The following is a 27,828-nucleotide window of genomic DNA, read 5'->3' as shown; positions in this document are numbered from 1 at the left end:
TGTTTTTTGTTGGTGATTCCCCCCCCCCAACATGTTAGGGTGTACACAGAGAATCTGAAAGTGCACATTCATATTAAATCATTTGCACCTTTTTCCCTGTGTGTTTGTGTTTTTTTTAATTTTAGAAATAAAATTGCTTCAGGTACAATTTTGATTTGCTTCCTTTAAATTCAAACAAAAACTTTAGGCTTCTTCCCCTAAAATCTTTCCACCAACTTTTTTCCTGTCTTGCTTATATCTCTACCTATGTTTATATTTTGTTCATATCTTGAAGCCCAGTAGAATTAGAGCCCCATAGAGCTGTTCTTTGTGGCACAGTGGGTATATGAGAGAGATCTAGTTAGATTATATGGGTATAGTAAAAGTGCAGTGCTCCTTTTTCCCTTTACTTCAGTGTATAATACATCTGGGTTTTCCAGTTTGCACAGTGATCATTGATCAAGTGTTAACACCCTCCTCTTGTCATAAAACTCTAAAGCCAAGGAGGGCATGGTAGTCTTTCTAGGCTTCCCTTTATTTGAATAAGATAAACTCCTTATTATCAGAGACTGCTTTGATCTAGCGTGCACAAACTAAATATGCTCTTTGCTTCAGGGATATATAAATAAGGAGGGAGGCTGCCCTGAATTACTATGTGGGTTAACCTAAAGTAGGTTACTTTGTGGCGTGCAGAAGGATTTCCAAGTTATACATAGGTGCAAAGGTAATGAGCTTATTCTGTTGTGAATTAATGTGTATGTATCCTGTATAATTATGTCAGTGCATTTAATGGGAAAATTTTTAAGGGTTTTCTTAATGGTGCATTATTGAGATGCTAAGTCTTAGCACTGAGTAATAAACTAGTAACACTGTTTTCTTTTTCTTCTTTTAGAGATCCTCGACCAACCAACCAACGCATCAACAAGCATGTAAATAATGACACCTATCTTCGGGTTCAAAACCTGACCATCTTGGTCAGAAACATTAAGACTTACTATCAGGTGAGATTTCTGCTGTCTGCTCATTGCTCTGTGGTAATTGCTATAATGTTTCAGCTAGCGCAGGGGCTGGTGGCTCAAAAAGAAGCTTGCTACAGGAAACGGAGAGGAAATTGTGTTTGTGTAAAAGCACTTTCAGCCATGCTTTCCTTATGAAACAACAATACGGCTACCTTCTCTATTCCTCATGGCCAGAGGCTGCTTCCCTGCCCCCTTCTTTTAAAGAAGAAATTGTGCTTGAAGGCTGTGGTAGCACATGGAGATACATGTAGTAAAAAGGCTCTTTTGTGGTGAGGTTATGGGGTGTGTATGTGAAGGTGTTTGCTGAAATTGGAATAATGTTTTTGGGTATAAAACTTGTTTTAAACAAGTTACCTTCTTTTAAAGGGGCTGCCAGCAAATATGAAGAAATGTCTTTAATGCTAGAATATGAACCTCAAATTGATATACTGTTCATTAGGAGAAATAAATTTGTGCTTATCTTGAAGGTAGACTTATGCTGTGTACCTGTTCTTGGGTGTTAAAGCAGTTGTTTGTTCTGAACTCCTTCTTGAAGACACTTAAGTGCAGGAATGACTGCAAATTCTCACAAATAGTGCACTTCTGAGGCGACATCCTTGAACTGACCGTCAGTGTTCCTCTGCTGTAATAGTGCTCCCCTAAAACCAGAGTGGTGACAGCTGAGTGCTTTTGCAGACTTAGATACATGTTGGATGCTGCTGGAAAGCCACAGGAGTGAATTCAGTTACTCTAAATAGAATTTCTGTATGCACACTGTTGTGTATATTTAGACTCCTTAGTGAGAGGGGTAACTGTTCTGCTGTTTCCTTTTACACATCTTTTGCCAGATTTGAATGCTGTGCAGTATAAACCAGGCTGAAACCGCTAAGGACTGTTGAAATGCTCCTCTGCATATGTGTCTCAATCATATAATGGACAAAACAACTAAAGTCAGTGTGCTCATTGTGGGCACTTAATCTTTCCTGTACATATAGAAGAGACTGTGTGTTGGCTTTGCCTTCAAAATAACAAAAGAGATGTAATGCTTAACTACAGTCGTGCCTTTTGATGCCATTCTCTTCCAGGGCTTGCCTACTGCTATTCTATGTTATTGCCACTACTCTCCTTCTGGACTTGCTTAGGGAAGCCTAAAAGAGAGAATGACTTGTGAAAAAGTCAGATGGGGTCAGATGACTCATCTGTGCAAGTTCCAGTGGCCTGCTAGAAAAATGAAGTGTGTAACTCAGGTTTGAGATGATGTAGGAGGGTATCATGTATTTCTGAAGACAGCTGACCTGTGTCTCTGTTGTTGAGAACTGGAGATGCTGATGCAATGTGATGTCATTCCTGAGACTTGTGATTTCTAAGGGGAAATTCCATTTGGTCATAACTAGAGGCTGAAGGGGTTTTTTGGGTGGTTGGTTTTTTTGTTTCTCTGTTACCCACTGAACAGTGTAAATGTATATGGAGTCTACAAGGAAAAAGGACCATGTTTAAGGACAGGGACAGGACTAGTTTTTCTCCCTCTCTCCTCACCCCCACAAGATTTACAGTCCGAGAGTCTGGTCCTTCAGGTGTTGAAACTCTAAAGCTTTATATTCTTTGTCTTGGAGCTGATAATCTGACCTTTTTTAAGACTACCTGAAGAGAGATCAGATTCAGGAAAAAAGAAAAGTGATTCAGAATCATGTGATAAGTTGCTTGGTGTCTTGTTGACCTAGCTGTTGAGCTGTGTAATCATAATCCAATAAAGCTAGCAACAACTAAAATAGGTTAAGATGCAAAGTTTTCAATGGGAAACAGTAGTTGAGGCTTGCAGTAGCAGGCATAATGGTGATGTTCCTGTTGTAGTCCAGAAATTAAGTACTATGAATCTTGCTGCCTGAGGACTATATATACTGTATGTAAACAAAGCAGTTGTGAGAGTTGATCATTCTTTGCATTTGATCCTGAAAATGTGTAATTACAACAAAGCTTAAAATAAAATAACTTTTTTTTGTGTAATGATAACATTATATAAGAAACTTATTTGTCCTTGTCATATTCACATCTTCAGGGCAAATCCAAGGTCTCGATGCTAATCTGAGATTCCCTTTCATGTGGTGGTATGCAGCTTTCAACTCTCCATAGTCCGGGAGGAGTTAAGGCCATCCATGCTGTAAGCGAGCTCTGTGTGCGATTGATGCGGAATATAATGCCACATCTGTACTAATGTCTTTGTTAGATATTTGAAGGGTTTCTTGTGTTTTAGGATCTAAGTAGCTTTTACTAGGTTTTTCAACATGCAACCAAAGGGATGCTTTGGAATATATTAAATATTGTTAGGCCTCTTCTCTCCTGAACGTTAGGGATTTTAAAAAATAGATTGAAGTTGTAGGCATTGTTTGATGAAGTGGTATTAATACATTAGCTTAAGTTAAAATGAGGGTAGTGTCTTACTGACTGAAAACATACGATCAAATTTGGTTGCGGACTGGAAGTGGGAGGGAGAAGTTCCTGACGAACAATAGGAACACGAATTTGCTGCTTCCTCAAGAGAAACAAAAGCTCTAAAAATACAGTGTTGGCCTTGACATTTTACATTCCCTTTCACTTAATGGACCCAAGTCAAGTTTACAGCTTAGTTACTGAATTTGGTAGACCAGGTCTCCTAGAACGAGGAAAACGCCATCTCATGCTTTATTGAAGGACATGGGTAGGTGTGAAAGAATACTTGCCCCTCTCTGCACTGGGCAGGAGCGATCAAGAATATGATGTGAATTAATGGTACTGTAAACTGTATCTGAGGAAGGTGACATAAGTGGCTACTAAAATTAACTCTGAATATCAGAAGCTAGTTGACATTTCAGATCATATAATTTCTAGTATGTATGTATCTAATATCAAATTTCTCGTATATTCGTATAGCTAATCTCTTTGTTAAAGCAAAACTCTCATTAATACAGATCATACTACTTCAGAAAACAAGGACAGGTCTAATCCGGAAGCATAAATCCAGGTATTCTTCACAGTGTTGGGGCTTTCCCAGTCTCCTAGGCTGAGGGTCTGTGCTGAGAATGACTATGAACAAACCAGGTTATTGGTGGAATTTGGCTTTGATTTGAGCCATAAAGATCAGTTCCTATCTGTGCTTCAGCAGGCATAACTTGGGAGGGGTAAATGCAATGAAGAAGCCTTTTTCCAGTTCCAATGACCTCTCATTTTTAGAAGTTTGCTAACTAAATTTGTTCATTAACAACTTTCCAAAGAGTTGTCTTCTCACAACTTTCAGCTGCATAAAAATGGATTGCTGATGGCTACTAGGAATAACAGTGTCAAGACTCTTAAAATGGGGGACAACACCAAAGCCTGCAGCAACCAATGTTTTTTTTTAATTTGGTATGTAATATTTGTTACTGGTGGTGGCAGGCAACATCCCTGCATTTGCTGCTCTCTGAGCAGTTGCACCTTTGCAGGTCTGTTATTGGCTTGAGAGGCCCCTCCTTTGAAACCAGGCAAGTGACTCATTTTGCTGTGGGATTTCATGAGCATTCAAGAGAATCTGTCATTAATTGCATTTAGTAACTTACAGCACTGGTTCACTGGAGAAGCGTCTCGTCATAAAACTTCTGGAATTAGTGCCATATCTTGGAAAAGGGTTGAGCACAGCAGAACATGTTCATTGCTCATAGTGTGAGTTTTATGTGTCTCTTCTTGCTCTGACTGAATTCAGACACTTGGCTGTCTTTAAACTGGAATTCAAAATGGTTTTGTAGGCAATAGTTTAGTACAGAGAATTGCAGGTTACTGTTTGTAACTGCAGCGAGGATGTATGTTGATTAAAGAGGTCAATAGAGAACTGAGTGTATTGGAGAAGAGGTGCTCATCCACTTTTCACTAGTGCAGGTGTTGTGCATCCTGGTCAAAGGCTGAAGTGTCTATCACCTACTACAGCTAACCAGTGTATATGGAACAGATTGACCTGCAGCTGTTGTCTGCTGCCTTGTGTTGATAGCATAGTTGGGAATGTTGGTCCTTAAACTGACACTGGCTAGCCCAGTGCAACACAAATGAAATTATCTTGCTATTCCTGAGGTCTGCCTTCACTTTGAAATGCTTCTATTGTGAGCTCCACTAAGGATTATCTCCTGGTCCAATTAAATTGGCTTGAAAAGAGTTCAGGTGTGAGTACTGCAAGACTGAATGATGTTTGGCTTCACTGAAATAAGCACTCTTGACCCTTGTTGACAGTGAGTTGTTATGGCCTTAATTCCCTGGGGCCTTGTGCTTCTTTTCCAAATGCTGATTAATCCCAGCTGTGGCAACTATATTCATAGTGGTATGGCACTATCCGTGTTTCTGGCAGAGTTTGATGGCAATGTTTGAAACAAAAAAAGACAACAACAAAAAAAGGAACAAAAAACCCCTTTAGCTGCAACAACCTGTGCAAGAGCTATTATTGTTGCTGGTTCTGTCACTTCTGATGATGGAAGAAAAAAGCTAGAAAATCTGAGGGGTGTTGACCTATCCCTTTGCCATGCTGTAGAGAATATTTAAATCCTGTAGGTGCTAGTACTTGAAGTGTCCATGTAAGAACAGCTGCCCTGATGTCTGCAACACTTGGAGAACATGCTCAGACCTATAGAGTTTTGGAAGAGGCCTGCAGCAGGCTGGCAGGGGAAGCTTGAAGTGGCTTTGATGTGCTTCCTCTGCTCATGTGTCAATAATTGGGTTTAGGGTTTTTCTACAGAACTAAAAATCACTTTGATACCAATTGATAAAAAATTAAATTTATGAAAGGATCTGTTTTGATGTCAGCTAGTTTCCTAACCTTCAAAAATGCCAGTAATCACTGCAACAGTATATACTGCACTCTCAAGCAAAAATTCCTACCATTTACATGAAAAACTTGAGGTTGATGGAGAGACGAAGAAAAAAAAGAATGTGATCATCCCTTGGCTAGTGCCTGCGTGGGTATTATGGCCACATCTGGAGTATGTGGATGAGAAATGCTGTTGGAAGAAATGCTGCAGTGTGGTCATGCCTGTATTTTTGTTGCCTGTATTCCCTGCAGTTGTGGCCACTAAATACCTAACAGATTGCTTCATGTTTCTAAATAGGTTGGAAATATCTCTTAATTTAAAAAAAAAAAAAAATCATACTGAGAGACAGTTCTGAAACCGCTTGTGACCATGTGGCTTGTGCAGCTTCAATAAGAAATGCATAACCCTTAGCATTTCCATTAAAGTGAGGGTGTGGGGGAGTAAAGATGAAACCATTCACTGAATTTTTAGAGACTGTATCACCACAAATCCTACCCTCCCCACCTAAACTCACTTAGCTGGGCTCAGAGATAATGGTGAGCAAGGATGCATTACTTTTAAGGCATGTTTCCTCATACCTGTGTCCTTCTCCTTTTACTTGGCTGCTCTATATTTGTGTAAAACAAGTACAAGCAGCAGGGTTTTTATCAGGCACATTAAAGGGAGCTAGCTGCCTGTGAGTTTGGCTGTTGCTGTGAGCAGTTCGGTGCTGGGGCTGCAGTAGTGCTGTGTTTCTAACCTCTGGAAAAGAGAGATCGTTTTGTCTTCAGGCTGGGGTAGAAGCTGGTTCTCCTGCTGGGTCAGCAAAGGTCTTGCAATACCAGTAGCTTCAGATCAATAAACAACTCCTGCTTCTGTAGTTGAAGCGTTGAGTCAGGTTTAGAGCTCTTGACTGGACTGCAAAGAGGAATTCAAACTTGGAGCTCCAGATTTGGGCACAAGTTACGAACTGGCAACTGTAGTCAAGCTATAAATAAAGTTCTGGAAGTAGCAACGTCCTCTTCTGAGTTGAAATCTTTCCCTACTAGGCAGGCTAGTTCTAATGGGCTAGTAATCCAGTCCTTAGCAAAGTAAGCACCAAAATCCTAGAAATGCACATAAATGCACGCACCCTGAAGTCAAAAAGCATTCCTCTGTTCTGAGGGGTAGAGTTTGTACCCACAATGGCCTACTGAATTAGATAAAACTAAACTTTTTTGCTAGCCTTGTCTATCTGGTGTGTTAAACTACAATATGCCTGGGCGACTGCTTTCCTTTGATTCCTGTTCCCTAGAAATCTTAATTTAGCAGCTTGGTTTAGGGGGGAACCTTTCCCCATCTTGAGCTTTAAATTCCAAGATTATTAACTGAGAATGTCAGCTTTCTCAACAGCAAGATATCAGAAGCTTCAACAGATAAGCTTTCTAATTCAAATACTTTGCTGATCTCGTGCGCTCTTAAGTGTATGTTCTCTCCCTTTTCTGTACGGTTGAGCGGGCTATATGCATACAGTTTCCTAATTTGTTTCTGCATTGGGAATTGTGTGGTTGCATCTCCCAAAGGTAGCATGCATGTTCTCCTGGCCTTAAGTTACTCCTGCACAAAGAAACAATGGTGAGGAGCCACTGAGCCTCTGTCTTTTTCACAAGTCTACAATAAATAAGTTAGTATGACCAGTAAGTTAGTACTAAGGTACTATTGTAGAGATGCTCTGTGTTTCAGTAAGGCAGTGGGCTAGGACTCTGGAGATTCTGCCAGTGGCACAACCTGGAGTAGGACCTTATTAGCTCTGTATTTGTTTCCACTCCTATTCTTCATTTGACTTCTCTGGTTAGTTTAAACTTGCTACAGGCACAGACTGTCTATATGTACTTAGCTTAACGAGGCCTTCTTGGTTCTTCAGTGACAAAAATGTTTTGAGTTAAGTTTTCTGTTCTGCAGTAGCATGAGCATGAGATGTGAAGGTTCCATGGAAGACTGGTATTATGAAGACATTCAGTTATTGCAGTGGTGGGTGCATGGCAAGGGAATGACTGGCCTTGGCACAGACATTCTGGGAAATGCTGAACCAGTGATGTTAATCTCTGATTTAGTCCTTCACCTGAAAGTAGTAGTACCACTGTGCTGCAAGTGGAACGAACATAAGAAGAATCACAAAGATCATGATCGTTTTGTCTAGGTCCTGTTACCAAGTATTTCAGTAAGAAAGAGGTGGAGACAGTGACTCATCACTACCAGCCAGACTGTATGATGCTTTTTTAGTGAGAATTGTCTTGCTCCTTTCCAGAAGAACTAGACAAAACAAACATTTCTGCCCCAGAGTTGAAATAAGTTTCTGTGGAGGTCAGTTTGAAAAGTGTTCCCGGGTTGGTGACAGCTACCACTTCAGGCGGCTAGTAGCATGCTGTTGGACACCTGATGGAGATTACTGGCTCTGATTCCAGGATGCATTTCAGATGATACATTGAATTATGTCTGGAAGTTTAATGGAGGGCTGAGCTTAGAGATGTATTTTTTCCCCTCAGGGTCCATGGAATTTTTATATTTTTCCATAATATTTTAACATGGAATGAAATAGTGACCTCAAACAGATGGAAGAGAATAGGTTGGCTTTTAAACTACTTTATTGCCTGTAATTTCCTGGAGCTAGAATATGGGAAGGGGCAGAATAGGCTGGCATGTGTCTGTGTAGTCCTGTCTTTGTTTTGCTTAGTAAGCTAGAGGGGTCTGAATTCATTGTGCAGACAAATGAAGAAACTGAGCCAAGAAAAGAGAGGAGCAGTGTCCTAAAATATGGAGGCGACCTGTAAAAGTTTTACAGTATGGAATAGCTGTTTGGTTCCCACACAGCAGTATTTACTTAAACTCTCACATGTTAATTGAAAACAATTCTTGGGATGTCTGAATTACAGAATGCATCCACTGTGTCGTTTATGTGGCTTAAAAAGGGTAATGTGAGTGTGTGTGGTTTTTCTTAATGAAAGCTAAGGCCTAATGTTAATCTCCTAGACTATTGCTGTGATTACTGATGCTAAAACCACAGGGTATTTCAGTATTTTAGTCCTCTGCTACATATATATTTTTGGATATTAGGTTTAAGGCATAAGTTACTGTTCAGACAGTCTAACCAGACAGCTGTGTTCAGTCCTGCTGCCTAGATTTCAGGCAAATGTCCCATTTTTGTCAGCTGAAACTTTTTGAAGGAGGGAACTGAGTTCTGTAGGCCCTACCAATTTTGGGTAAGTTAGAAAATAGTGTGCATGCCACTTGTAGCTGAAAATAGCTTTGAGATTTATTTTTGCTAAAAGATAATAAATGAAAGTTAAAGATTGCTTTATTGCTTGTGTTCATGTAATGGATTCCATGTTATTTAGTCCTTTTCATTAAAAAGTCTTTAAAGAGTCAAGAAGATGAATTCCACAAATGTAATAAAGTATGATTGCAAAACAACCCCTCTAATTGCATAGCAGTTCCAGAAGCAAATAATTTCTGCTTTTAATGGCAAGTAGCAAATGAAGGCAATTTATTTTCTTATTTTATTTGTATGTTCTGTGTGTGAAAACATTGTTTTATCCAGTGTGGCTTTTACTGAGGATACTGTCACATGCTGTATTGTGGCACACTGGATTCAGTCCACAGTCTTGCTCTTACACAGCTTGGACTCTGGATTAATGTTTGGTGTTAAGGCGTGTTCCCATCAGTTCCAGTGACATCTGTGACCCTGTGGTGTGGAGTGAGCAAAGGTGTCTCTTTGTGCCTCTAACTCAGCTGGCCTGGGCTTTCCACTCCAATAGCTTTGTAATTAGCTTTTGTTACACAGGTCTGTAACAAACTCTCACCTTTTCATACATTGCTTTTTTTAATGACTGTAAGCAATACTTCCACAGTGTGTTTTGATCTGAGATGGATATTTGGGATTTCTTTTAAAGCAGTGCTTATTTGTCCTTTTGAAGGCACAATTATTAGTTTCAGAAATGTGTGGGAGATCTTGGATAGAGCATCATATCCAAATGCAGAGTTGTATTTACTTCTGAAAACCAAAATGTGGTTTGCACTGTAAAGATCTGCTTGAGCTTATATTGACCTTCGGTACTTGTGGCAAATGTGAATGCTCTTGGGCCAAGAAACAGGTGTGGAGTTTGTGGAGTTGCCTACCCTGGTTAAGAATGATGGGCTTTACCCTTCTGAGTGGGTCTCTGGACCTGAGGAGGCAACAGGCCTGGCAACAGGAGGAAGTTCTAGTGTGCTAGTTTCTTTGCTGAAGACAAACCACAGGAAAGGGTGTATTTCTTACTTTACATGGTGTATGGACTTTACGTGAGCACAAATTAGGGAAGGCACCTGCTTATGAATGCACATAAATTGAAATGCTGTCACTCTGATGCATGCATACATCTCCCATTTGCAAATATGTTGGTTTTTGAAAGGAAGGATTGAAAAAAAGCAAACTCTAAAGAGCAAATAAAGCAGCAAATTAATGTGTGTGTGCGCACTGTACTTTAAGTAAGCAGAATTACTTTTTTACAGCTGTTTAGAAGGGCTGTTTAAATATAAGCTGTGTGTGAGCTGGTGCCTCTCCTGTTTCCCATTATGATTAAGAGATGGAGCTGAAGGGGAGTTAAGTGTTTAAATTCTGCTGGGTCCTCATATGGCCAGTAAAAGTGCCTAAATAAAAATCTGCTCAGCAGACTGAAATGGCCCCTGTGGAGCTGTCACTGTCTGTTCTCTTTCATAATTAGCATTATTAAAAGTCTCTAGATGTTTATTTAATTTGTTTTTTAGACTTAGAATGACATCGTTAGTGCCCCTTAGGTGATCAAGATAAGTGATAGACATCTGCTCCTTTGGGGCGTGGTAGGAAAGACTTGTGGTCCTTGCACAAAGGAAAAATATTGTATGAATTCCATTTAAATATCTTCCTGTCCTATGAAAATTATTTAGTGGGTTATTAATATTTTTAAAACTTTTAAACTACAATAGGTGGTGTCCTTCCTCTAGAAAAAGTCACCTTTATTTGCCTGATGTTAAAGAACTAATTTCAAAAACATCTAACTTGTTTGCTGGAGAGTTGAGAAGCAAAAGAGGAAAGGTAAGTTTAAAGAGGCACTTTAAAGATTTTTTTTTTTCTTTAATGGTGAACCCATCTGTAATATATCCACTGGAAAGGTATTTGTAAGGGAGTGCACCATCAAATTGGTATTGCAGAAAGACCTGTTTGGCATGCAGTGTGTTAGAAGAAAAGGGGAGGGTGGTACTGAGGTTAATGCCTGGTTTATTTTGGAGCAGCTGTGTTACAGTAAAGCTAAGTGGCTGGAGTCCCACGGGAGGCATAAGCATTTACTGGTAGAAACTGGAAGGAGGTGAATTTCTTTTTAAGTTTTGATATTAAATGTACATTAAAAGTATGTTAGAGTACATTAAAAGTCTCATTTCTCAGGATGCAGCTTCCAAAGAAACAGAATCAGTCCTGAGAAGTAGTTACCTCAAAAGTAAAACATGCTTCACTTTCTTAAAACAAAGAAACAAAAACCCAATAACAACAACAAAAAACCAAAACCCCTTCTAATTTGACTAGTTACCTGTTTGAGTTATTTGGAGTCTCTCAAGGCTGTGTAGTTGCTTTAAAGCAGAACTACAATTTACCTACAAGGAGTTGCCTTTTAATGTAATAAATGTCTTAAGGTCAATTCTTCAATTTTGAGCTTTCGAAAAGTGGAAAAAACCCCAACAACCAAACAAAAAACTCCACCCTGTGTGTTCTGTGTTTTCCTGAATATGAAAAAAGCTGCGAGTCAGTACTGAAGGCTTTGTCTTTGTTTTCAAGGTTTGTGGCAAATGCTTATCTGAACAGCATGTGGATGTATCTTTACAGTTTTTTGTGCAGAAAGAATGAGCCTGTAGTAGAGGACCACAAAAGCTGCCGTTATTAGAAGCCTTGCTTACACTTCAGTGCTCTGGTGCTTAATCTAGCTCCCAGCTTCCAGTCATGCAGAAGAAACTAAACCAGAGTGCTCTATTTTAATTCTCAAACTTGGTTGAGCTGTCCTGTGTTTCTTCCAGTATGCATTTCCTTTGTAGCCTGAGCCAAAATCTTGATTGGAAAGGTGATTTTGATCTCCCTTTTTCACTTAGCCCTTTCTCTTTATAAATTGCTGGGTCCAAATTCTATGCAATTGAGGGATTCAAACTTCAAATCATTTGTTATTGCTTGAAGACTTTGTAAGACACAGACGTAGTTTGGCCTCCTGGTTCTTAAAGCATCTCAGTTAACTTGCAATTGCACTTTCTTTGTATGGCATAGGACCTCATTTTAAGTGGCACTTTCTGAGACTGCAAGCTGATGCAGCTTCTCGAGTTGATGCAACTCGAGATGCCAAGCATCTTGCATAGTGGGATCTTTAAGCAGTTTGGCTTTGATAGCTCTGGTTTCGCAATATCAAAGGGTATCTGCCAGATCATGGTTTGTTTTGGCTCTTCTCCTTGACAGCATATTGCAACCTTTACCAATGTCAAAGTATTTATCACACTTACCAGTACTTGGAGATTTTGCAGGGTTTATGGCAACTGTTTGAATATCTGCAGAAGGACTCATCCTGACTTGCTTTCCCAGTCTTGAGCTTAGCAGGGCACCTAGTTTTGGAGGCTTTAAGTGCTCTGCTCAACCTGCTAGTAAGAGACAGGCACTCGGATGAGAGAGCTGAGTTGACATGACAGAGTAAAAAGCAGTTGTTTTTATAACAATCTGAACTGCTCTACTCTTCTAGCACACGGACTTCGCAGTCAGTATAAAGGACAGATCATTTGAAGTTTCTTTACAGTTTGCTTATAAACAAGTAGAAATACACTTGTAACCAATGACTTAACCTCTTGAGACTCTAAAGGGAAAATCTTAAGTATTAAATACATTAAAAAAAAAAAAACTTCCACAAACACCCCCTCACCCCCCCACCCAACAACAACCAAAACCCAACAAACAAAACAAGCTACCTTGATCTTACTGATACTCATGCAAGTCTCTCCCACCAGGCTGCATTAATCTTCATTCCTCAAAGTCTTTTGTAAGTCAAGAAAGTTAATAGTGAAGAGTAATTTTTTTAGTTGGGTAAACACTGCAGAATGGTGCTTAAAACACAAACAAGTTCCTGATTTATTTTGCTTTCTGTAACAGGTAGTGTGCAATTCCCAACTTAAAACTTTAGTATACACTGGAGTCTTGGTTCTTCCACCAACCATATTCGATATGCAAAGGAGGTGACAAGCAGATGCATTCACCACATTAGTTTTAAATAGGCTTTTTATGTGGCAGTTTTTAATGTATCTCTACAGCACCACGAAACCAGAGGCTATAGCTTACCTGTTGTGTGTGTGATACTTTTGCATAGGTGAATCTGAGATTCTAAAGCAGGTATCTGACCAGCATGCTAAAGAAGGTTATCAGGTTAGCCCTAGATTTAAGTCATTATAGTCTTTTTTTTCCACGTATATAGTGTTGCTCTTCTCTCGATTTGTGTTTTTTTGTGTTTGTGTGACTGATAGAGAGGTGCTGCTGAAAGATACATCTGTGTAAGCAGAGAAAAGGCTGGGGAAATACTCAATCCTTGTGTTTTTCATCCCAAAACAAAGCCGTATTTAAAAAAACTCCAAACAAACAAACCCAAACCCCTTATATCAAAAATTTGCATCAGAGACTACTTTTTTGAACTGTATGTTTCATTGCTTTTTTTCTTTAAGTAAGAATCAATGCACTGTGCAGGTATATGCTGTGACCTTACAGTTGCTTCCCTGTTTATCTTCTCTATCTGCTGGTGCCAATGATGGAGAATGGTTGACTACCACAGTATTATTCTGCTGGGGTATGTACAACCATTGTTTTTTCTTTGCTGGGATGATGAAGAATGGTTCCTGCCTAATACAGTACCAACAAATTGCAAAAGGAACAAGAGTACAAGACTAGAGATACCTGGAACTCCTTTCTCACCATGGAGACTTGTTGTACTGTCAAGTTAGTCTGAGAGTTATAATGAAGTGCACTTGAGTGGAAGGGAGGAGAGCTGAAACTGAAAAAAAAAAACCCTGCTAAATATTTCATACTGGTCGGTTCAGATGTAAGATGTTTCCAAGGTGTTTAATGCAATGGTTGTTTAATATTTCAAACATCAGTTTGATTCTACAGTAACAAAAAATATATACGAATAAATAGTATGGATTTTTAACTTTTTCATGCACTGTGATAATTTTAACTGTTGTCGTCTTCCACTTTCAACTAGGACTATGATTTTTTTTTTTTAAAATCCTTCTTCTCCCTTCCTACCTTCCCAGCCACCAGGTGAAATGTTTAACTTGGCCTGAAATGTTTTCTTTGGGGCACTTGTAAAAAAAGCAGAACAAAAGAGCTAGTTTTGCAAAAACAAGAAAGAGTGATATCAAAGCACATCTGTGTGTCTTATATGAAATAGGTTCAGAGTATGAAATAAATTAAATGGAACAATTGTCAGAGGAAAAGACACTGAATGCCCTGACCCCAGAATACCTGCACTCTAGATGTTGATAGATTTACTTGGGAGAAGGTGCAAATCTGAGATATGGTCTTGTTTGCTGAGTTCATGGCAGTTATCAGACCAAGAGCTTTGAAATGTGTGCTTTATCGCCAGGCAGACTTGTTGATACTGACAGTGACTTTGACTTGCCTAAAGCATGAATCCATGTGAACTGAAATGTACAGCTTCCCAAATTTCCGAAACTTGCAGCACAAGCCTTCCATCGGATGGGTGCTGGGTTCTGAGAACTGATTCTCTTCATCTGTCGGATATGCTGTCGCTGTGGTGGGCATAAAGCGTTTCCAAGTCAGTTCACGCTGTGCAGGGCCCGTGACATAAGGCAGCAGAGAATCCGCCTTCAGGAGCAGTGACCCCCTCACCAGATACAGTAAACTCAGCCTGAACGTGTTCCCTTGTGAATGCTTACACCCATACTTCCCCAAGAGACCAGCTTTGCTGAGGAGTGTTTACTATCTATTCTGGAGTCTTGCTGTTTTGCAATACAAAAGGAAGCTCCCATTGTGCTCTTGCACTTAATGGCTTGAATTTCTACAGTTAATAGGGCTATCCACAGTGACAGAAGCTGCTTTTTTTTTCCCCAGGTATGGTGGTTGGGAACTGCAGTCATGGTCAGCTGCTTCAACACGGCAGCTCCTCCCCACATAAACTCCGAGGCTTATTACGCTGGCGTGTCTTAATATGTACCGTTGGTATCTAGCTGGCTAGCTTAAGACATGTCCTTAATTACTCTGTATATGCAAAGAAGTGTTCAAATGCCATGCTGGAATTACAGTGCAGTGCTTTTTGCTGGGTACTCTGAAAAGTCTACTAGAAGGGTATTCTCCACTCCTCCTGCTAGTCTTAAATTAGGAAAGGATGTGAAAGATTTTTGTACTCTGTGATGCAAATCTCAAGGCCTCAGGGAAGTTGTGTGTTCATAAAAAGGCAGAATTTGGCTCTTAACATTAACCGAGATATGCTCATTGCACTTACTATTGTGAGGATGGGGAGAGAGGGAGGTTTTTGTGTCAGTTTGAACACTCCCAGTTTGTTTAATCATCATCCGCTCCGTGTGATACAGACCCTTTTGAGTTCCGCATCTTTGGCACACACTGCTGTTGTATGAAAGAGGAATTATGAATGGAGTGAACAAGTTTCCTGGCACTTGGGAAGCCATCGAAGTTTGTGCTTAACAGAACAACCAGGCTGACTAATGTCATACAATATTAAATACACAGCAGCCTAAAATAATTTCTGTTTGCAGGGACAAGCCTTTTTTGGGGGGTTTTTTTGGTTTTTTTCTTAGCATATCATCTAAACAATTATTAAACAGAGAAAAATAACATTTTAAAAAATGACTGTCCTTTTAAGGAACTAACTAGGAGAGAGTAGTTTAATTTACTACCTCTCACCTTTTTTAATGACAACTCATTAATTTTCCTTTGATATTCCGAGCAAGTCTGTTCCAGTTCCCAGGACATATGCTGTATGCCCTCAAGGGGGAAAGCAGTTAAGAATTACAAGGAGTATTATGCTTGGCAGAAATAAGCAACCTGCTGAAGTAATAACCTGCTATGTGCTCCTAAGTCTCTCTGTATGAATCAGGGCTTTAAAGTGGTGACTGATATGCGAGGAATATGTCATTTTTGAGATTAACAAGACAGCTGCACTTGCGAGAGGAGGAATACATTCATTTTCATGTTCTGTAACACTGACCTTCATGCAAGAAGATTCAGACTTGAGTAACTGCTTAAACTTTTGCTGCAATCCTGGAGATAATATGGCTCTTCTGCTGAGACAGAGCAGGGTACAGGTTTAGCTGAACATACTTTATTATGCTGTAGCTCTAATACTGCAAAGCCTCATTTCCTGACTGTATTAACTGCCTGAGATTTCTTTCTGAGACTTCTGCCATTGCAGAAACAGTCCATTTAAACCAGTCTTGCTTTCTAAATATCTTAGATAACTGTTTTCTGTAATAATTTCTCCAGCTTTCTCTCAGTTGGGTAAGTAACCCTGGTTAAATGGTTCTTATGATGTTTTAATACCCTGTGGTATAGGACCACCTCCTGCTATGGAGTAGTGTCTCATTCTTGGCCACTGGATTACATGCAGATTGGTTTGGGAAGAGCTTGGGAATGCAGTAATTCACTTTGAAGAACTGCTGTGGATCTGTGTTTCATGCCTGTCTGGACCCAGGAATTCAAACACTGTCTCCGGCATTAACCACTGGACAGCCCGCTTCCTCAGTTAATTGTATACATGTGAAGAACAGCACATCTGATGAGGTAGATGCATTGAAAACACACATCAAAGTATACGTTTTAACATTTAATTACAAATTTACCTAGTGAAAAATGTTAGTGTTAATTAAAGAATCTGTGAGTATTAAGAGTTCAGAATTTAAAGTTCATGTTGTTTGGGTGCTAAATGTTTTTTTTTTTTTTTAAATTTCCATGAGGTGTCCAAAGAGAAAGTAAAGAGCTTACACATCTAACTCTATATAAACTGAGATATTTTTAATCCATAATGAGGAGTGGTGTGTTGCAAAGCAGTGGAAACCACTTTGCATTGTGTGCATTCATAAAGAGGTGCTCATTAAAAATGCATTTTTAGTCACCACCTGTTATTTGTTTAATATGATGGGTGCTTTACTGCAGTGTTGTATTATTTTTGTCATCCTTCTTTTCCAAAGTGCATTGTTCATCACTTTGAACCATATGGGCAGAAATATATTCTGAACATCTGATTTCTGTACTGGCCATTCCCTGAGGAAAGACTAATGCCCATGTTTATGACCAACCAACGAAGCCTTTCATGTCATCTTTTCATGAAGATTTCTTACCTTCTGCATACCAAAGATGCAATTAGGAGATTCACAGCTGTGATGCTGCAAGACAACAAAGGGGCTGCACTTGATTAGGCAGTAAAGGCCCCTTTGCTCAAATTCGTAAATAAAAACAAATGTTTTGGGAACAGGGGAGAGCTTTCTGCAGGTTCTGTGTCCTCCATAAACCCTGCTTTTTTTCCCATGGCTTGCACCTGACAGTAAGCATGTGCTGAGGTGTGTGTGGAGTGACGTGTACGCTGACCTGGCTGCTGCCTGGTATGGTAGCCCTTGCTGGGAGAGATACCCAAGAGTCTCCCCTCTTACAAGTTTCTGTGCAGTTCTAAAAGTTTGATTCTTCTGGCCCTCTCTCATAAAAATCAGGTTGAAAAATGCCTGTTGAGTTGCTTTCCTTGACTGCTCCAAATTTTCTCCAATTTACAAGTGTAACTAGGAATAAAGACCCCAATTAAATGTGCCACAGCACTGCATTTCAGCACTCTGGCTTTTTTGACTGTGCATTATCTCCTCTGCTTTGGAGATAGGATGTTTGCATTGTGCTGTCTCTGGTTTCTCTTTCATGATAGTAGCATGTGCAGTAACACTTGCATGAGTTGTACACACTGAGCAGAGTATGTGTATAGCATACTGCAATACATTTTCTCTTTAATGGGGGACAAGGGAATGAATAGATGGCAAAGTTTCCTTTTCTTTCAGTGTGGTGTGAAATCTTTTCTTTAACGCGACCAGTGGGCAGGTTTCATTCTCATTCTTCTGCCCTGTGCACGTATCAAACCTGCCATACAACCTGGTGTAATCAGCACTCTGCTCTCAGGAGGCCCTGAGTTTGAAACAGCAGGAGTTTTGCAGCTTGGAGCTGAATGGTGTTGGCAGAGCTGTTTGAAGAAGTTTGCTTAGCTCCTGCCTGCATTGTGCTGAGCCGATTTCAAAGGGGCTGTTGCCTTTACCTCATGAGAATGACTTTCAGTCAAAATTCACAAGGAATCATGTATCTACTACTCTGAAACACAGCAAACGCTCTTATTTTCAGTTTCGGTTGTGCCTGTTTCTGTATTGCTGTTTAGAAAGCAAGATCAGTGACTGCAGATTAACTTGGGGGAAATTCTGTTTTTTTACTACTGCATGTTAATGTTCAGCAGTAAATTTTTGAAACCTAGCAGATCTTCTGCATATGTACACTGTCAACAGAAATTGCTTAGCTTGGAGATTCAAACTTAAATGCCTGATTTTAGCACCCTATATTTACCATATGTCTTAATGTTATGGAGATACAAACATTGGCTTATGCTAAGATTTAGAGGAACGGTCAATTCAGGTAGTGCTACTGAGGTGCCAGAGCATCTAGACTTGCATTCAGGTGCTGTATTATAACTGCTGGATTTTCTCTGATTACTTCTTCCAGATAGTAAGCATCTGTTTCCCCCTTTAAAATTAGTGGGAGCTGCGTGTTTTCTGAGTGCTGAGAAATAAGACCATTAGTTCAGATGCCCAGCTTCAAAATGCAAACTATTACTGTAGGTTTGAAGAGCACAAATTGTTTTACTGCAGCATTTCTTTTGGTGAGTGACTGTGCTGATTCCCATAGAGCTCCAGTTTCTGATCGGCCATTCATCACTCAACCAATTCATGATGCTCTCAGCAAAAAACAGGTTTGTCGAAGTAACTCAATGCCTCCACCAAAGTATGTTTAAACAATGATGCAGTGCCATTTTAATAAGTTACTAAAAGCTGCGTATAAACCAGAACAAAAGAGTCCTTACTCCAGCACTTAACATCATCAACATTTCGGAGTTTGCAGTGGACCTAGCATTGCTCCTTTCCCTGTTGTACAGCTGGATCTCTTTGCCAAGGTTTTATGCTTCACTGAGGTGAAAGGTGTAAACTCTCTGCTGATAAAATGTTTCTTGTGCTACCTTTCTCTGATTGTAGTGCCCTTAAAATTGTGTCTGAGGCTGCTTCTAGGAGTTAGGCTTCTTCCAGACCACCGAGGAGGGTTCGGCATGCTTTGAACGCTGCTAGGCTTAGATCTGCTGCTCAGTAGTTGCAACAACAATATAAACTTCTGTGTAACCGGTATCTTTTAAAATTCTAATAATCTTTATTTTTCCAGAGCAAGGCAGCCCAAGTGTGCTAGACTGGAGGAGGTGTTGCTCCTCTCTGCAGCCTGAGGCTTGCATCGCTCTTGGCTGGAGCAATCTTTCTGGGGGTTTACCCTCCCCTCCTCTGCTTTCAGCTAGCTGAGAGGCCAGTCCATCACGGTTGCACTGCTGTTGTTTTGTGATCTGGTTGATAGGGAGCGTAAGTCACTCGATACGTCATATCAAGTTTCCCTTGATTATGTTGCTTAAATAGTAAACCTGAGCTCTGCTGATGTAGGTAAGGGATAGGATCCACCTGTGAGGCAGCTTGGAAATTGGCGAGGAACATACATGCCTGTCACCTTCATGCGCTGTTAAAGGATGCTGAAGATTAAGAAGTATAATTGAAAAATGACACTAGTAATACAAAAGGGTTTTGTTTTGTTTTTTGGTGTGCATAGTTCTGCTTTTTCTGCCTGTAGCCAGAGCAGATCCTTGTTTTTGGTGGCTCTTGCTGGTTTTGAAACTTTTGTGACCATTTTTAAGGTTTTCCTCAGTAAATACAAGGTCTTGAAAGTTGCTGTTTCTTTCAGTTATAGGTGAGGCTTTTGTATCAGCCCATGGTAGATGAGATTCACTTTCAGAAAAACACTAAGCATCACAGCTTAAGAGGAAACTGTATTTTGTTGACATAGAAAATCCAGTGGTCAGAAGCCTTAAAACTGGCATAGCAGGAATATTGGAAGTTAATCTTTCCTGAATGTTAGTAATAACATAGTGAGACAGCTTACCTCTGTTTCTGTGACAGATGGCATAAAGAAAGGATCTTCTAGGATGCAACTGCACCTTTCACATTTTTTCTTATGATATCATGGGTATTCCCAGGGTGTTGTATGCATTAAGTGTGCCGTGGACTACGGGTAAGTACTGATGAAGAAAAGTATAAAATGGGGAGAGAAAGTAATCTTTAAAAATGCACATCAATTATTTAACTGGGTTTTCTACATCAGAAGCTCACCATTGCTGCTTAACTCTGCCTAAGCTGTCTGCTAGGCTGTTGTGTAAGAGAACTCTTAAATTGAGGTCTGGGGTATGAGGCTGGTGGGGGAGCAAGAAGGGTAAAGCTCTGCTGAGTTAACTCATAACTGTTAACATTAATTATCTGCAAGATTCACAGTAGATTACACAGATTGTATTAAGCAGGGTTAATCAGTTGTTTCAGATACTTAAAGGAGTACTGTTAAGAACTGGCAAGACTGAAAATTCTTTCTGAGAGAGTGTTTGTATTTGCAAGTATGCATATGTGTGTGAATGCACAGCCTGGATTACTATTGATAAGTAAATTTTGCCTAGCAGCTACCACACAGGGACATTGGCTATTTCCTCTTCTGTGTATAGGTGAAATTGTGGCAGCTGATAGAAGTGACTTTTTCCCTTCTTTTATCTTTTTTTTTTTTTTTTGCCAAAACTGTCTCTCTTCTTGAATATGAAATATTTCCCCTGCTGTGCAGTTGCAACAGTAAGGAGATCTGTGTTATCCTGTAATATTAACTGCTGCTTCAGTTGTGGATTCATTGTGGCTTGGTGGGTTTTCAGCATTGATTTTTAATGGTTTTCTCTCTTGCACATGTGTGAACTAGAACACGGAAGATGACTGGGTTTTGTAAGTGTGTAGAGGATGAATCTGTCATAAGGGAGGATTTGATGATTGCAGATTTAAAATCTTAATGTACCACAGCACCTTGTGTTGTGGTTTTCCATACTTAGTCAAAATGTTTGAGTTTTCACTTTCTCTTTTTTTTAATTAAAGGAAGTATTAGAGCAACTCATTTTTTGTGTAATTTCTCAGACTCAAAATAACTTGAATAACTGAATTTTCCTGACCCTGAAAGGCTAAGCTTACATTTTGTCAAATACACAAAGTGTCACACTTTTCCTTTATCACTTTTGCAGACCTTTCAGTGTTGTGTGTTTAAGAAGCCAGCTTGTTGCTGTGTGGTGTGGAGTAAAACTCCTAATGCTCTTGCTGCCGAGCCATGGGACTCTAAATGCTTGAACATGGGACGGTCTTATGTATAGCAAATCTAATGGTGTTTCCAGAAGGATTTTGCTTGTCCCAGGTTTAAGCAGGCATAGTAATTCCAGTGTAATAGTGGGGAGAAGTAGCGGAAACATATATATATATATGCACATAACTATATACATGTGTGTGTATGTATATGTATATAGATACACGTGTATATCCATTTCTTCTAGAGCATAGTATTTCTGTTACTATGTGATGCCCAAAAGGCAGGGGCAGGGAGTGAAGTTGGCTGAGACGGGGATGGCACAGGATGGGACCTGAGCCCCAGTGTCCTGGGGCTGAGGATGTCCTGGGGCTGCCCCAGGTACCCTCTTGGACCCACTTGCCTTGGGTGGCTGCTGAGGGCTCAGCACCGTGAAGCACCATACCTTTGTGCCATGGTACCTCCGGGCTGCCAGTTTACAAAGGGATCAGATGCCAGTGAAAGGTCTCCTTGGGGTGGGTCTGAGGAGGAGGCTCCTCCGTCGTCACCTCGGTGGCGACAAGTTGGGAAAACCCGGGAGGCTGTTCCTGGCAGCCTGACCTGGTATTGCCTGTGGGTTATGCCTGACTCGGCTTTGCCGAGCTGCAAATTATTGGCAGTCAACTCTGTGAATAGCCAAGTGTCGACTGCAAATGACTGTGTCTCCTCCCTGTAGGTAATTGTTCCCTCCTCCAGTAACGCAGTAACTCTGCAGATAGAAAAGTTGTTTGCTGTTGAAAACGAGCGTAGAAAATCCAGAAAGGGAATGATGAGAGGCCCAGAGGCTATTTTGAGGGCATGGCCCCCACTGCCTCTCTCTGTCCGCTCCCATTTTGTTCACTATTAGTTTTTACTGCTGCTAGTTTCTGAGGTCTTTCTCTTTTATCCCACCCCCCCCACCACCCCCCCGCAGCACAGTGTTAATGGTGATTGACACAGTAAGTGCTGGGAGTGCTTTCTTTCACAAGGGTGCTTGGGTTACTTTGGGAAAGCCACGTGAAATTTACTGCAGCTTCTCCAGCTGTACAGTGCAAGAAGCATTGATGGCCTTCAAAATCCCTTGCATGTTACCTGCCTTGGGCAATCTACTGGCTATAAAGAGAATCACCACTGTATATTTGTGCGTGGAAGAACCATCTGGTTTGACTTGAAGCTTCTCCCTTTACCCATCTTAAGAAAAGATTTGCAGACTCTTGCTACCGTGGCAAATCTCCTGGCTAGGGACTGTCTGGGTGTTTGTTGAACTTGTTAATATTGCATAAATTAGATGATAACGCAGTGATATGTTGAAGTAATGATGTTGGATATAAAATCTACTTTAAAAGAATTGGAAAGTCCATAACATTAACCTGCAGTGATACTCCTTAAAGTTTTCTAGGAGTGTATGACAGGGGCATGCCTGAACTGCGAGGACTCTCTCTCTGCATTACTGGTATTTGAGTTTTTAGTGCCCTTGGTAACTGGTTGGTAACAGGAGTTTGCCTGCAAGAGGGAGCTCTCAGTGATGAGAAGGTCAGGTTGTTGCAGGAGATGAATGAGAAAGCAGCTAACGTAATCAGATGAGTAGTATGTATGAGCTCCTTTGCTTTTGTTTTAACCTACAGACATTATCAATAAAACCTTTCCCTTCCTGTGCTTCCCCAACCACCTCATTTGTCCCACAGCACCTCAGTGTCTGGTCAGGCATACTTGCAGGGTGAGATAGCTTGTCCCTGTACCCTCTCTGTCTTCCTTTCAGACCAGCTGAAAGCTTCCCTCTTCTGTAAATCCAGCATGGATTTTTGCACAGTTGTCTGCAAATGCCGCAAGGACCTCTCTCTTGCCCATGCTGCTGTCCTCTGTTGAAGTTAGATGATAAATGAATGGCGTAGTTACTGCATGCTTTTTGAAACATTAATTTACTGTTCAGTACTAGGTTGCCCATAAGCTGCCCAAGCACAAGAAGGTTTAAGCTTCTTGGAAACTCATGGTTAAAAATCTTTAAATAAGCTTTTGGAAATTTATCAGTTTAATTTAGACTTAATTGATTTATTTTTTTTTCTTCACATTTATATACATATTAAGGGGATGGGGAGAGAGAGTAGGATGAGTGCTAACAGACCAGTTGCTGAGTTCTCTCTGGTATTCCTCAAGTACTGTCACAACCGTTTTCTTCACTGGGAGAAAAAATTGTCTTGGGATTACTTTTTTTCCCAAGTTACAGACTGAAAGATTTTCATGCATTTCAAAGTGAGCAATGTTAACCAATAACCTACATGTTTTATCCCATAAAATCCCTGTTGGTTATCGCTGCCTGAATGCTGTCCATGTATTTACTGTTCCTCAGTTTCTAGCTGTCATTTTCTGCATTTTTCCAGTACCATCCATTCAAGTTTCTCAAAATGGTTTACCAACGTAATATGAATTAAATCTTGTTTATTCAAGGAGTATTATCCTGGAAAGACAGAGCACGTTTGTGCTTGTTTCTAAGCATTTAACTACCTTATATTTGAGCAACTCCGAGGATCTTCGGATGTAGTGAAGGCGAGACATGGCACCTTTTGCTAACAACGAGAAATACTTTTCTTTGTGAGCTGACCCCATGGCAATCAAGAGGGCTACAGAGACAGTAGGATGTTACTCAGCATCAGTAAGAGTGGCAGGGTAAAGCAGCTTGTTTCTTTTGGGGACTGAGGGGTAGATTGAAAATTATGAGCGAGTTCCTGCTTCAAACAGGACATAAGAGTATCAGATTAGTAACAGCCAACCTGGATGTTTGTTTTACTTCTATTATCCTTAATCACAGAGGAAGTTTGACTCATACATTCACATTAAATTCAATCACATCTGTTAGGCCTTCTGTTTGCTACTAAAATATTCTTCGTAACAGGGAATTAACTAGAAATCCTGAAAGTATCCCATTCTTGTGTGTGTCCCATCCCCGCTTTATTAATTTTTTTTCTAGTTTCACAGATTTGTTTTCTTATTTAAACTTTGATGGCTTTGATTTGATTTGTCAATGTTTGTACTAGACAACCTCAAAATGGTTCTTGTCACAGATGCCTCTCTGCCCTTCCGGGATTAACAGTGTGTTTTCCCCAAGATGCATCACTCTTTTTTCAAGCAACTGTTATGCTAATAAATGACTTGATACTGGCAAAAGTGCAAAATATGTGTAGCTTTATACTATGTCGCTTCTGCTCATTATTCATCTTTAGGAAAACAATATTGCTATGATGTGTAACCAGTATTCCTGCATCTTCCCGTCTCTAACTCCTTTGTATTGCTGTACTTTTGGCTCTTGCTTTTTCAAGCATTGCATTATGATTGTCGTTCCAATGGTTGGCTGCTGCTTTGGAGTTCTCAGTGCTTTTTCAGAGCCTGGGATTCATATTGCAGTGTTGAAGTTGCAATGCAGATCTCTAGCTCTGAACCTATAAATAAGCCCCACAACTTACCATATGCTTGTGTCAGGTTAATTATTTTTGCCCTTCTTCATGGCAGTATAGAAATTGTATTAATGAATTCAGTGTATTTGATGTGAACTAGTATGCCCAGTTAGGTGTTTACTGTGTCTGTTCTGTATAAACATATAAAAAACAAGTTTTAGAAATACTTGTAATAACGGAAATGGTAGAAAACATGTTATACATAATTTTCCTAGAAATGTGGTGGTTGTTTCTTGATGGCAAGCTGTATTTTAATACTGTAAATTTTTTCACTCCAGTGAACGAGGGCAGCGGAGCAGAGTTTGTACCTCAGAGCCCTGCATGGCTAATGTCCTTTGCTGTCAGGCTTCAGTGTTAAAAGCTGAAATAACTTGCTCAGTTTTAGAGTTAGATGTGAAAACTTCTGGCTTTATTACCCCAGCAAAATATGCTCAAACTGTGTATGGGAAAACTGACTTCCTTTTAAAACAAGTAAGTGTGTTTGGTGCTGAGTTTCAGAGGATTCAGAAGTGCTTCAAGTCTGTTCTGATGGCCTGTGGTGTTTCTTTTTAATATGTGTTAGGCTAAATTATTACGGTCCTTAGAGACCACCACAGATTAGCTGGAAGCGTGTTGAACAGATGGATTGCATTTTAGCTGGTTATATTTGTAATGTCAAGTGGCAGGCCTTTAACACAGCACATTTCATACTCCCTGTTACTGCATAAATCACCCCAGGACAAATCTAAGGCAAAATAAAATAGAAGTCAAGAGTAATTTGTCTGGATACTATTATAAACATGTGAAGTCACTTGCACATGATTTGAAGAGAGAAGTTGAGGATAAATCAATAGGCTTTTTATTTTCAGCAAAGTAGGTAAATTAATCAAAGGTGTTGCTGGCAATAAAAGCAGGAGAACACAGTGCTCCACAGTTGGATTTTCTGCTCTCTGGGTCAAATCGATATTGCCACTAGGCACAACCATAGGGCTGTATGTTGTATTAACATAAGTGATTCATCTTGGAGTCAGTGAAACTAGGGTAGGAAATCTGCTGCTACACAGCTATTGAACATTTAATTTCATATTTTAGAAGTAAATGTACATTTTTGTATTTAGTTTGATTTAAAAAAAAATTATTTCCTGATGTGTGTGGGGGTGGCAGCTTCTCCATTATTTATTCCACAGGGCTAGAAGTAAAACTAATGGTGGCCTAAAATACTTTTTACATGTATAAAAGTACCGTTGTTTAAATATACATAGAATCTTTGTTATGCAGTGTAAACAATGTGCACTGTAAACAATTTGAATTGATCTTAAAGCAAATGTTTTTGTCAGGACTTGCCTTGCTCACCTTGCCCTCTGATGTCCGGAGTGATTTAATTCTGTACCAGCCTGGAGCAGTTGATTTAACCAGTTCATAAAGCAGTGAGAGTGCGCACAACGGATCACATTATAACCATGGAATCTTATTTTAATTTCCTTCCTCCATTGCTTCTTACTATTTTTTCATCAACCTACTGATGCCTTGCATATATATGGGACAAGCTCTTTGTTCCAGGGATGTCTCACTATGTATTTGTACAGCTTGCAGCGGATGAGGTTTTGCTCCTGGCTGGGACCTCTGCACTACTCTAATACAAATAACAAAACCTGAGCCATAACAATGAATTTTGGGTGGATGATTGTGCCTGGGTCCTTCCTAGTTTTTTTTATATGATGGTCTATTATGTGCCATTCAAATTGCATATGTGTGATTTTTTTTTTTTTTTAAATAAAACCTGATCTTATATGGTATACTTCAACACTGAGTGTATTTCTGTCATTTGGTGCATTATCTGCACCCTGCGCAGGCTGAGCGTGGCTAAGCCTAGGTATGATTCCTTCACATCCCCTCCCACTGAGATTCCAGTCTATGATTGTCAGAACTGATTATTTTCAGCAGATGAGGCAACAGTTTTCTTAGTGGCTTTTGGGTTTCCACTTGAAGAGTCTTTAGAAGTGTGCTTTGTAATTTGCTGGTTTTCAGAGGAAAAAAAAAAAATCCCTTTAAAGACAGCTAATCCTCTAGTCAGTCACATAACGAATACAATTGTTACAGAGATGAGCAAAGTTCTTAATCAAATTTTGTCATGTATATAATGTGTTGGCAGGGAAACAGTGAGTACTGAGTCACACACGGTGTCATCAGGCATGCTCACGTGGTACGATGTACATGGAAAACATCTCAAAGATCTGTTTGTGTTTCACTTCCTTGTCATTCCCCTGCAACAACTTGTTTCATCTTGTCTAATCTTTTGTGGGACCCTGCTGTACAGTTTACAGAATCTTGCTATAAATTATTTCGCTGACACCATTAATAACTCATCAGATAATTATAGTGAAATTAAAAAAAAAAACAACCTTTAAAAAATAGTTTGTATATATTGGAAGACAAATACATTTTTTTTTTCTTTTAAAGCATAACCTTCTTGTTGTAGGCTGCAGGATAACTTGTTTTCATTATTGTATTAAAATGAAACTGGAAACTTTGAAAAACCATATTTAAAAAACAACTGTTGTGTCTCAATTTGCTGTTTAAAATATGTTTTAATGTTAAAACTTGTTCATTAGCCTGAGTGTTCACTCTTCCTTAGAGTTCTGATTCCAGAAGAGCTTGAGTTCGGTTGTCCCTTGGACTTTGAGCGCACCTTGCCTGGGAAATGCAGCTCCCAGCCTGTCTTTGTGGTAGCATCCAAAGGGACCTTGAGAAGTGTAGGGGCAAAGTTGCCACCCCATCCTGCTGCTGGGAGGCTCTGAGCTGGTGCAGATGGCCATTGACTCCTGCTGAGACCTTATCTAAGCATGTAGTATCTCCTTCACCAAATGTTTCCCACTCCAAGGATGTTTGTGAGATCAGATCCATACTGAGGTTATTGGAGAGTTGGCTGTGCTGCGCAGTTAGGTCTCTGCTGAACTTTTCTGCTCCGTTGGCCTGAGTTGCAGCTGAAATGTAAGCCAGATTGCCTGGCTAGGTAGTGTTTGCTCTTGCTGGTATAAATAAAGCTAGTGATGGTTTTTCCTCATGGGCATTTTAAGTAGGAAAGCACCATTTGGCTTCCAGTCACCTGGGTAATTAGCATTTTATAGCCAAGCAATATACTTAAATGGAAT

General features: G+C 39.9%; 1 protein-coding gene across 5 annotated transcripts in view; it reads left to right on the top strand.

The window, feature by feature from the left end:
- The window catches only part of CCDC88C (coiled-coil domain containing 88C), a 101,316-nt gene that overhangs the window by 8,993 nt on the left and 64,495 nt on the right, over nucleotides 1-27,828 (top strand). For all 5 annotated transcript variants that reach the window (XM_072863669.1, XM_072863668.1, XM_072863667.1 and 2 more), the window contains exon 3: nucleotides 872-980. In XM_072863669.1, the coding sequence (XP_072719770.1) occupies nucleotides 872-980 (109 nt within the window). The remainder of the gene's footprint in view (nucleotides 1-871; nucleotides 981-27,828) is intronic.

This window comes from Ciconia boyciana, chromosome 6, assembly GCF_034638445.1.
Source record: "Ciconia boyciana chromosome 6, ASM3463844v1, whole genome shotgun sequence".
Lineage (NCBI taxonomy): Eukaryota > Metazoa > Chordata > Aves > Ciconiiformes > Ciconiidae > Ciconia > Ciconia boyciana.
The sequence above is the reverse complement of the archived record's forward strand: the minus strand, read 5'-3'. Positions and strand labels throughout refer to the sequence as shown.